Source organism: Delphinus delphis, chromosome 19, assembly GCF_949987515.2.
Source record: "Delphinus delphis chromosome 19, mDelDel1.2, whole genome shotgun sequence".
NCBI lineage: Eukaryota > Metazoa > Chordata > Mammalia > Artiodactyla > Delphinidae > Delphinus > Delphinus delphis.
In genome coordinates this window covers 14,607,076-14,618,927 of record NC_082701.1, presented here as the reverse complement: position 1 = coordinate 14,618,927, position 11,852 = coordinate 14,607,076, and the positions used below count along the sequence as shown (strand labels likewise).

At 49.6% G+C, this 11,852-nt stretch overlaps 1 protein-coding gene across 3 annotated transcripts in view; it reads right to left on the bottom strand.

The window, feature by feature from the left end:
- Positions 1-2,654: 2,654 nt before the first annotated feature.
- The window catches only part of PECAM1 (platelet and endothelial cell adhesion molecule 1), a 55,240-nt gene continuing 46,042 nt past the window's right edge, over positions 2,655-11,852 (bottom strand). The window contains exons 15-16 of one of the 3 annotated variants that reach the window (XM_059998365.1): positions 8,506-8,528; positions 2,655-3,756 (exon numbers count right to left, since the gene is read on the bottom strand). In XM_059998365.1, coding sequence (XP_059854348.1) covers positions 3,739-3,756; positions 8,506-8,528 — 41 coding nt within the window. In that variant the 3' untranslated portion in view covers positions 2,655-3,738. Of the gene's footprint in view, positions 3,757-8,505; positions 8,529-10,522; positions 10,736-11,852 lie in introns of those variants that run through there. The other 2 variants (XM_059998364.1, XM_059998363.1) reach the window with 2 other exon arrangements.

The window sequence follows — 11,852 nt, the reverse complement described above, 5'->3', positions numbered from 1 at the left end:
GACACTGGTGCAGAGTCTCAAAAACAGCTGTGCTTAGGAGTTGAGTTCTGGCCAAGCAACTTTTGGGAAACTTCTTCTTAAGACTCTCAAAGATTGGGTCGGGCCAATGGGATCCCCGGCAGAAATTCCCAGGGGACAGTGCTGGCTTTTTGAAGAGGACTGATTGGGTCATAGGGCTGACAGGCAGTCTTCCTTATATTCATTGGGGACACCATCCTCTCCCTTGCCTCAGGGCTTTAGCACACGTCCCCCCATTGTTGGTCATGCTCCTTGCTCCTCACCCCACCTTTTTGACCTGCTACCCACTACCTGCCCTCAGATCTTTGGTTAGACCCACCTTCCTCTTGGACACTCTCTCTGATCCCCCAAAGTCTGTGTTAGGAGCCCTTTCCCTATGCCCCCACTGGCTTTGAATTTTTCCATCACCACCTTTGTCCCACTGTTGTAACTGGCTCTCTACTCACCTGTATCGCTACTGGATTGTACAGGAAATCAGGGGCCGTGTGATTCTTATAATCTTCCTACTCCCAAGTGTCGGGAAAACAGAGCATGGTGGATGGATGCAAGCTTGCTGAGTAAATACATGAATAAACTGGCTGGGTCAATGCAGGGCTTCTCAACCTTGGCACTGTTGGCATTTTGGACTTGATACTTCTTTGCCATAGGGGTTTGTCCTGTGCATTGTAGGATATTTCATGGCCTCCCTGGCTTCTACCCACCACGTGCCCCACCCAACTGTGACAAATAAAAATGTCTCCAGACGCTGTCCAGTGACCCCTGGGAGTTAAAATCGCCCTGGTAGAAAACCACTGCATAAATGAATTAATGTTGACCTTGGGATCACTTTGCCCATCTTGAGTCTATGTCACGGAGTGAGAGTTCAGTCAGTCAGTTTCTGCTGGTGGAGCGCTCGGTACGTGCTCATGAAATGGGTGGCTGACCTCGTGTGGCTCCTCAGAAGAGGGAAAAAGTTCCACTCTGCCTTTTCTAAGTGGTCTCTTCTCTAATAAGCTATTACAACATGAAGACACAAGAGGGAGCTCTAACTAACAAGTTCCACAGCTAAGAAAACGTCCTTCCTCTCCTGGAAATGGTGACTGGACCCTCCTTGTTATGTGATGAGCTCAGGCTTAGACGTTTGGTTATGGCTTCAGGTTAGGACAACGGAACCAGGATCCTGAGTTGGGAGGTTTCAGCCATTAAATATAGTGAAAGAGGGACTTCCCTGGTGGAACAGTGGTTAAGAATCCACCTGCCAATGCAGGGGACACGGGTTCGAGCCCTGGTCCGGGAAGATCCCACATGCTGCAGAGCAACTAAGCCCATGCGCCACAACTACTGAGCCTGTGCTTAGAGCCCGCGTGCCACAACTACTGATCCCATGTGCCACAACTACTGAAGCCCATGTGCCTAGAGCCCGTGCTCCCCAACAAGAGAAGCCACCGCAATGAGAAGCCTGCGCACCGCAACGAAGAGTAGGCCCCGCTCACCGCAACTAGAGGAAGCCCGCGCGCAGCAACAAAGACCCAACGCAGCCAAAAATAAATAAATTAATTAATTAAAAAAATTTTTTTAATTAAAAAATATATATACTGAAAGAAAGACCCCTGCGTGTGTGGCCTGCTCCTCAGACATATAGACTGAGGGGAAAAATAAAGACCCAATTATGCTCCATTTATAAGTGATAAGCAGTATGAACAGGGTCTTCCCAGCTTCCCCAGAAATGCTCTGCTCTGGTGGCAGCAAGGGACTGAGGAGTTGACACAGGGGCTCGGGGTGCACCCCAAATCACCGACACAACAACTAACAGGCTTGAAGCCTGTTAGCGATTATCCAATCCTTTGTCTCTGCACTGAGTCAATGGCCCTGAAAACCGGGAAATTGTATAGCATCTTTGTGATACAACATTGTGTGTGTGTGTGTGTGTGTGTGTGTGTGTGTGTGTGTGTGTGTGTCTACAGCTGCCATCATATTTTGAAAGGAATCTAAACCCTCCAAATGTTAAGAACCGTTAGTCTAACTCATCTTAGAGATGAAGAGACAAAGAGGCTCCTTCAAGTTTCTGCCGCCACAGACCCAGGACACATGCAGCTCTCCTCTGCCTTCAGGTCCAGTGGGTGGTGCTGGCCTGTGGGGCAGGGAGGTCTGGTCTGAGGCCACGGGGGAGGGTGGATCCTGAGGCCTAGAGGGGTGGGAGGAGGCTTTGCCAGTAGGGTTACCAGATAAAACATAAGATGCCTAGTTAAATTTGAATTTCAGATAAATGAATACTTTTATAGTATAAGTATGTCCCAAATGTTACATGGGACATACTTATACTCAAAAATTATTTGTTGTTTATCTGGAATTCAAATTTAACCGGACATCCTGGTTTGGGGGTGGGGTGGGCAGTTGTTATTGTTCACGCAATCTGACGACAGCAGCCTAGCAGGTTTCAGCTAGGAAGCAAACAGTGAAGCACCTGCTGACGGATATTAATAACTCAGGGTTCGAGACTCAGACTACCTCTGACTTCAGTGAAGGCCACCGAGGTCCTGGCCTGCTGACGGGACCTGCTTGGTTCTCTGTGGCCTTGGATGCCCTGAGGAGTCCCCAGGCACAACAGATACTCTGTACGTGTGTGGCCTCTCAGAAGATGACATCTCACAGGTCTGTGAAGAGTAAAGATCAAATTTATTTAATACAACACCCCTCAGGGTCCCTGCAGCTGTGTCAATGAGGAGGACAAGGGAGGTGGTCTCGCTTGGGTGTGCTCACTAGTGCGACCCACCACAGAATGGCCGCAGCCCCTCATCCACCCACTCAGGGCACCATCAGAAACATTTGAAGACCTCGGGAGACCATTCCTTTAGCAAGGAATAAATAACAAAAAATTAGTAAGAAAAATAGGCATTTCATTTTTCTAGTAAAAAAAAATATTTGCTGGAGGCAACCATCTTCCTGTCCTTCGGTCTTCAGCATGGTAGAGGAAAAGAAAGAAAGGGAACAGAAAACCAGCTTAAGAACATCTGTGCTTTGTCCAACTTCACTTTCTGTTTGGTGCATTGCACAGAATGAACCTCATCTTCAAGGTGGCATCTCAAAGGGGTTGCTCCCAAGCAGCTCTGTTTTCCCATCTGTGGCAGGTGAGGTGGTAGAGGGGACAGGGTGCAGCTGTCTGGTCCATGCTGTGTACTTCCAAGGAACAAGGACTGCCCAGAACCACAGACCCTTGAAGGACCAAAGGCAAAGAGAAAAACTAGCCCCCAAGTCAGGCCATTCGCTAGGAGAGATTGACTACAAAACAGAAACTGGTTTCTGTGTATGAGGGGACTTGGAAAAGTTCTTGATCTCTGTACAAGACAAAATATTCAAGTTTCAAAATATCTCAGTGGCCAGTTTACTCTGAACCTCCTGCTGCTTCTCTCCACTCCCGAGGATGCTCTGGCTTGGTGGGAGGCGGGCCGTGTGGGAAATTAACCAGCCCCTCTGTTAGCCCTTTATACCCAACATAAATGTAGTTAAGATGGATTTGAGAACTGGTGACTTGGCCTGAGGAATTGCCACGTGGTTCGGTGGGAGCAGGGTAGGTTCATAAATAAGTGCACAAAACTCTTGGAATACAGGAATCATCTGCTCTTCTCAGAATGTGGGTGTCCTCCCAGGGAGGAGCGTGTGCTCTCGGAGTCCTAAGTTCCATCAAGGGAGCCTTCCGTTCTCTGCAGTGACAAGAGACAAGACACACTATGGTCACACCCTTCAGGATTGAAGACTGGCCTGGTGGAAAGATATAAAAAACACTGCACAAAGCACGTCTCAAAGGAACTGCAAAGCAGTGCTGTCATCCGAGGACACGCCCCGCCCTGTGGGGCAGCTCCCGCCCACACTCGGTTTTCCCTTCTCTCCACACCTGCTCGGTAGGGCCTGCAGCCTCTACTCCCCCCACAGACACGTTGCACATCAGGCTAGCAACCAACGTCATCAAGCACCCACTGTGAACCCAGCACTAGGTCCCATGGGTGCTACATGGGGAAGACTAGAAAAGAGGAAGACTAGGAAAGTTAAGGGACACCTGGTGTCTTGCTCCAGCTCTGCCTCTAACATGAGGTGAACCTTCTCTAGGTTTGTTTTTATATTTCAAAAATGAAAGACTGAACTCAAATGATCAAACCTAAATGTTTTTAAATTATATGATTCTGCCTTAAAAAGGAATGAAATTCTGATTCATGTCAACATGGATAAACCCTGAAAACATTATGCTAACTGAAATAAGCTAGACACAAAAGGAACAAGTGATTCCACTTAAATGGGGTACCCGGAAGAGCCAAGTTCATAGCGACAGGAAGTAGAATGGTGGCTGCCATTCTGGGTGGAAGGGGAAACAGGAAGTTAGGGCTTCATGGATACAGAGTTTGCGTCTGGGATAATGAAAAGTTCTGTGGATGGATTTGGCAATTGTTGCACAACGATGAGAATGCATTAATGCCCCTGAATTGTACACTGAAAAGTTGTTAAGATGGTAAACTTCATGTTGTGTCCATTTTGCCACAATAAAAGTGAAAAAAAAATTTTTTTCTTAAATTCCAGATGCCGCCCTGCAGTGTTCTCTAACTGCTCCACAGGGTATTTGTGTCCCCTACACACCCATCAGTGACTGGACCCCCGTCTGACCCAGGCACTGTTCTTTCTGCTGAGGATGCAAGAACCTGCCCCCGAGAATTTTATATCCTATCAATTATTGACAAACAATGTTAGCATGAAGTTAGAAGGTGGAAGAGGTCCTAACAAACTGCAGAAGGAGTTGAGAGGTGGTGAGAGGACCCTAGCTGGGCAGCGAGGTGGGGTGGATTTTGATGAATGGATGGAGCAAGGGGGCAAGAGTGGAGCAATGCTGGGAGATACTGGGCCCTGGGCAGCAGTGAGTCCGGAAGAGCAGGCAACACCTGCCTGAGTGCCTGACTCTGGGCCCTCTGCGAGCACAGGGCCCCCTGCTGCAGGTGGATCTCAGGGGGAGGCCGGAGCAGAAGTTGTGGGGATTGGCCAACGTCTTGGGAACGCCATGGCCGGGCTGTCTGTCTCCCTGAGGGTTGGCTGAGATGGAGTCCCTGTTTTATTCTGGTCCTGCCAGGGCTGAGGAGCCTCTCGGAACAGGATGCAGGTCTGTGGGGCCCCAGCCGGAAGGCCAAGGCTCTGCCTCCTCCTTTGCCAGGAGAGACCCAGGCAAGCAGGCCAAGAGAGCTGTGTTGGCCCCCGGGGGCTGGAGGCCCGCCAGCCCTGGCAGCTACCCTCGCTCCACTTCCTCCGCTCAGCTGGGGGTGGTGGGGTGTGTGTGTGTGTGTGTGTGTGTGTGACCCTGGTGTCCAGCCTTCTGCAGGCCCCAGACCAAGTCCTTCCCCAGACACCTCCGCTCCCCTCTCCAGGGGAAGTGAGCGCTCGGGGAGCTGCTGCAGGACCAGCTCCAGAGATGGGAAAGGCTGGGCCACAGTCATCCAGGCCTTGGGGATTTGGAAGTGAAGGTTAATGTGCTCACATCTAAGGCTGTGCTTGCCTGTGTGTAAATCAGAGGCCAGCTGTCAGGCACCAAGTACAGCCAAGAAATTGCCCCACTTCTGGCCAGAACATGGTGTGGACACTCTCAAAGGTCATTTTGCTTCTAACGCTCCTGGGATCTCTACTTCCTGCTTCTAGAATGTCTCCCCCCCCAGCCCCCACCAGCACTTCCAGTGAACCAGATCTGTGCTAGGTGCTGGCTTAATCCTTGCAACAACTAAGCGAGAGGGTTCTATTTCCTCCAATTTACAAATGAGGAAACTAAGGCCCCGAGAGGTTAGGAAATCTGCCTGAAGTGACATGTCTAATAAATAGGTATCAGGGAAAAGTCAAGTTTTAATGTGGGTCTCTGCTTCCTGGCAAAGCTTGGCTTGGGTTGAATCCTGTGCTTTGGGTAAGCAACTGCTACCTTCCCCTCAGGTGACAGGGGCATTTCAGGGCCAAGTGAAGTAAATTCTCCACCCGTGCCTTATGCCGCCAGAGTGTTTGATGAAAAGAACTTTAAAATAGATAATCAATTAGCTTTTATATGATAGTTTGCAATCTGCAAAGTACTCTGCACACATGTTTCTCACTTAACCCTTAAGATGGTCTTTAAATAGGCAGACATTACTGTTTTTGTTGTTGCCATCACTATCTCCATTCTACAGATGGGGAAGCTCAGGCGTGGCTGGAGAACTGGAACTCATGCCCCAGTCCCTTGATCCCAACTCCAGGGCTGTTCCCATTGCAGTCCAGCTGCCCGCTGGCTCCCGGGAGGGAAGGAGATGAGTTGTAACTAGAAATTGCCTTTTGTCAGTAAGAAGGCAAGTCCCTTCCAAGATCCTGAGACCCAGGCAGGTCCAGATTCATCCCTTTAAGTACAGGGTGTTCTCTTTTCACGTTATCTGTCTGCCTGGGCCACAACACGATTTATAAACAAGGCAAAAATGGCAGAGGAAAAATGAAGTCAGAATGTGCCATTGAAGCAAGTCGAACAATACTAAATTAGTATTTGGCTAAGTGGCTACCTCATTGTTAAGATATTTCCTCCAATATGTTTTCAGAAGCAACGGCCATTAAACAACGGGGAATGATCGCCAGGTTTGATTTCAGGAAGGAAATCCCCTCCCATTTCCCTGCTGAGCAATTCAATTAATTTTCTCCTGACCCTCACCAGCTGATTATTAGGGAAACTATACCTGCTTCTTTTATAAACAAGACGCATTCCCTTAAAGATTCAAAATGCCTTTCCCAACGGCTGGGAATCCCTGTGCTCCCGCCAAAAGGCCTTATTATTTTGGGGCACAGGACCAGCCATGGGTGCACACTCAGGAGCATTCTGGAAGCAGACTCCTGGGCCCATGGGCCGGCTTCTGGGGAAAGGGGAAGTTCTGTCTATCCTAGAGCTCAGAGCCTTTGTCCAGAGAAATCATTTGGATTGAAGAAAAAGTAAATAAGTCAGTCCTGCAGGTCCAGCAGACCTGCCTTGGGTGGACACAGCCACGATTATTGCAGCGGGAGAACATCTCTTTATCCGAGTCCCACAAGGCCCATGGGGCAAAGTTCTCACTTTCCACTCTCGCAATGCCATGATGGCTGGGACAGTGACATCATTTCTTGGAGGAAGTCTTGTGTTGTGGACTGGCCGGGGAGTCTGGAGACCTAGGGTTCTAGTCCTGGCTCTGCTATTAACACGCTGGGTGACCCTGGTCGAGCTGTCCTGCCAATTCAGGACTCGGTTTTCTCATCTATAAATTGGGCCCCTTTTCCTTCCAATGCAACAGTCTCTGATTTCAGGAGTCTGGGTGGCTTAGGCTAGAAAAAGACATTCATTTCATTCCTCTTTTCCTTAAATTGATAGCCTTCCTCCATAAAAAGAATGTCAGCGGCTTCCTGTCTGTCAAAGGCATAATGAGTTCTCTGTTTTACAAGAATTCAGACTCGGGCAAAACAAAGGAAGCTGGGGGCCCATTGGAAGGGCTACAGGCAATCTTGCTGAAAGTTCTTCCCAGACCTTAAAGAAGCAGTTTGCGAGACAAATCCCTCATTTCTTAAGACGTTAGCTGCCCAGTTAGTTAACTCTTGTGCTGCTGGGTAGCTCATAAAAAGGTTGGGAGTAGGAAGATAGGGGAAAATGGGTCTTCACAAAACTTGAACTTGGGCCTCTGCACTTCTTTTAAACATTCCCATCTGCCAAGTGGCAGCTTCCTAAACCCTCTATTTCCTACAGAATGAAACCTCATAATGAGGTGTTGGAGTCTTTCCCAAGCAAGCCCTAACTTACCTTTCCCCTATCCCTTGTCACCGGCACCCCTGTCTGCTCCCATTCTGAGCTGCTAGAGACTGCTCCAACCCTCACGCCTCTGCCCCTGATGATCTTTCTACCTGGACGCTGCTGGAACCCGCTCACTCCTCATGGCCCATCCAAATGACCCCTCCTTGGGGAAGAGACCACTAACCAGGCAGAACAAAGCACCTCTGTTCTCTGTTTCCATGGCTTCTGGAGTAGCTGTTATCCCTTTGTTTTCTCAGCCAAGAAAACTCATCTGATTCCCTCACTGGATCAAAGACCTTGTGTGTCCCCTGCAGCAGAGGGCCTGGTGTGTGAGGGTGACTGTTGGACGCTTCTCTTCTCCAAGTACACCCCCCGAATCTGCCTCACCTCCAAGGACCTAGACTCAGAGGAAATGTGGACTTTGCTCATCTGGAGCTGAGAGCCCTAGATTCCCAACCCTGCGGGGGACTTCCAGGCTCTCCCTTCACAAGTGGGCTGAGTCATAATGATGGAAACAGTAGGAGAGAATTTCAAAATCACAGCTGGCCTAGAAAACCTGGCTAGCCTGATGACCAGGCTAGTCAGAGGAGCCCAGGCTCCTGGTCTAAAACAGACGAGGCTAGTCTACGGGTGTCATTGCTGGGGCTGCAGAACCTGGGTGAGTCTGGAAATATTTCACTGTTCGATGGACTGTTTTAAAAAAAATAGTGCATACTTACAGAATATCTGTTTTCCACGAAATCTGAAAAACAAAGGGTAACATGGAGGTGAGCTACACAGAGCATGAGTTAGGCTCCCCCCACCCCCCACGCCCAACATCTCAGGAGCTGCGCAAATAAAGAAGGAGGGAGGGGGCGCAGTGCAGGAGACGCCAGACCCTCAAGCTCACCGGGTGCCCAGGTTTATGGCTCCTTTGCCCACAGATAGCTTCCCCTGGGCCCTGTAGCTCCATGTGACAAGCATATAAAGTCCCGGGCAGCTAGTTTAACATTTTAAACAGTTGTTTAAGAATTAATAGCACCTGTTAGTTAGGGGAAAAAACTGAAAACTACAGAAAAGTAGAAAGCAGGTAACAATTATCTCTGGTTCCACTGTTGACTTAAATGTCAACATTTAAGTTGAGGTGCTTTCCAAGTTTTGGCTATTTTAAATAATGCTGCCAACGTCCTCTTTGGGAATAAAGCAATTTCCATATTTCATACTAGTTTGTCTATTCCCAGGAGTGGGATCAAATGGAGCAGAAAGTACAAACAAGGCCAACGCCCTTGGCATATATGGTTCAAGTGCTGTCTGAAGGGTAGGGCCCAGGGAGCCTCATCTCAGTCATCCGGAGACCACACAGTCTTCCTGCCAGGGTGCATGCCGGGACTGGCTGGACATTCTGAAAATGTCCAGAAGAGAACAGGAGACATTGCGTCGAAGGTGCGTGACCCCCGCCTGCATTAGTTAGGGATGATTTTCACGGCAAGAGGCAAGAGAGGGCTACGATTTGCCTCTTGGACAGGACCAGGCCCCACTAACAGCAGAGTTTCTGAATGGGGAGTGGCCTACATGTTGGGGCTGATTCCCCAAATAGCCCACCATGGACACGGTTCCGAAGACACAGAAGCCTGGGGAAGGCCCAAGAGGAGATGAGGGTTTGGGGGTTGGTTGCCATTCTTAAAGGTGGTGGAGAGTCATACTCTGTCCCCACTCCCAAATCCTCAGTCTTACTTGAGAGGCAATTCAAGGGGCCTTGGTGCCGCCCAAGCTCAAGCCCAGTCCCTTTGAATCCTGGGCTGTCTCAGGACCCAACTGTCACAACGGGAGTCACAATCTTCTGTTTCTTTCTCTAATTTAAAAATATCCTGTTTCCACCAGTCTACTTCCTCCTCAAACCCTGTCTTATCACAGCTCCATTGTGCGTCTCCTCTAGAGGGAACAGGGCCAGGAGTTCCTAAGGGGCCCCCTTCTGTCCTGGCTGGGTCAGAGGTAGGCGTCAAAGGCCAAATGGATGAATCAGCCCGACCAAGAAGTTGAGCCATTGTGTAAACTTCCACACATTGAGTAAGGCTGTGGGCAGCACCCCACCCCCAGCCCAAACCTGACCTGGGAGGACCCAAAGGATCCCATGCTTCCCGTTCCTCCAAAGCCCCAAGGGCTCTGGAATCAGACAGAGCAAGAGGGCAAGAGCCTCAGGCTGTGTTTCCTAAAGCAACAGGGACACAGAATACTAAAATTCAAGTACGCTGATGATGCGGATGGAGCTCCAAGTTACGCACACTTGTTTTGTTTCTTTTTGGTACCAGAAACTGGTGGGTAGTATCCATGTTTTTTTTTAATAAATTTATTTATTTATTTATTGGCTGTATTGGTTCTTCCTTGCTGCGTGTGGGTTTTTCTCTAGTTGCAGCGAGCAGGGGCTACTCTTTGTTGCAGTGCGTGGGCTTCTCACCGCAGTGGCTTCTCTTGTTTCAGAGCACGGACTCTAGGTGCACAGGCTTCAGTAGTTGTGGCACCTGGGCTCAGTAGTTGTGGCTCACGGGCTTTGTTGCTCTGTGGCATGTGGGATCTTCCCGGACCAGGGCTCGAACCCGTGTCCCCTGCATTGGCAGGCAGATTCTTAACCACTGCGCCACCAAGGAAGCCCCCATATATTTTTTTAATGGAGCAAGTTTTACCGCCTTGCACTCTGAGGTAGGAGATGCCACCCTGGGGGAAGGCTGGCAGTGCCCACTAGGCTAGTTTGCTCTGGGTCTCGCAGGATGGGTGGGGACGGGTCCTCAAGTGCTCTTCTCTCCCTTCCAGAGGGGACATGGCATAGGGCCCCTCTGTTCTTTGGTCCCGTCTCCATGACCAGCCACTCTTGGTATACTGGATTTCTGCTCCCTTAAGAAGTATCCCAGAAGTCTGAATTCCAGGCAAGGAGAAAGCAGAAGAAGGAGGCTGAGTGAGGGAGGTGGGCCCTGCCTGATCCAAAAGACATAGGTTAGTGTCTGGAGCAGGACTTGGCATCTCTCCCCAGAACCGCTAGTTGTCAGGTGGGATGTGCCCAGGATACCTCCAAGGTGGGCACAGGGCATCTAGGGAGGAAAACCAGCTCTCATCTTGGAGGAATGACAGGAAACGAATTCCTCCAAACCAGAGTTCCTTAACACTGGCACTACTGACATTCTGGGCTGGATAGTTCTTTGTTATGGGGCTTGTCCTGTGCATTCTAAGATGTTTAGCAGCATCCCTGGCCTCCAACCATTAGATGCAGTAGCACCCCTCCTCCTGCCCCAAATTATGACAACCAAAAATGTCTCCAGACATTGCCAAATGTCTCTTGCATTGAGAACCTCTGCCCTAAACTGTGGAAATCTTATCCTAGACCTTAGTTCTTTCATAGGGAGAACTTGACTGCATTGCTAATTAATTATAATAAACCGCTTTATTCTCCTGCCTTAAAAACTGGGGTAAATATATGTTAATAAGTTATGCTTTGGATGAACTGCAAACCATTTTATAAAGTACTTTCAGGATGAGCTGGGGCACTGTAAAGCCATCCATCGCTGAATCAGAGTGAAGATACACACTTCCCTGGCTAGCCGGGAATTCCAGTTCACACCAGGCTCCAGCAGGCTGAGGGAAGCTGAGGAGCGTTGCCACGGATAACTGGTGAGCCGACTCATGGAGAGGCTCTCTACCCAGCTACGGTTTAGCTCTTTTAGCTCCTGTCACTAGGAGAGCACTAGAGCACAAGGGGGAGGAAAAGAATCAAACCTTTCCTTGAATTAGTTGGCACCAGGCAGAGGAGGAAGAGGTGGGGTGGGGGGCGCCTTTGACTCCAGGTCAGCTCACAGCCCAGAGCACCAAGCTATGAAAAAACCCTGCGAAGACGCCTCCCCCATCTCAACCAAGAGGGCTCAGCTGAGTAACAGACTATCCTGCGTGAAGTCCAAAACCACGTGGGTGGGAGTAAACGGGCTCTCGTTAAGGGCTGGGAGAGAGAGGTACCACACTGGCACCTGGATCACTTTCCTGCAGTGCTCACTTCCGGGGATCATCCACATGGCTGCTTCTGAGGAGCACGAAAACAGACGAG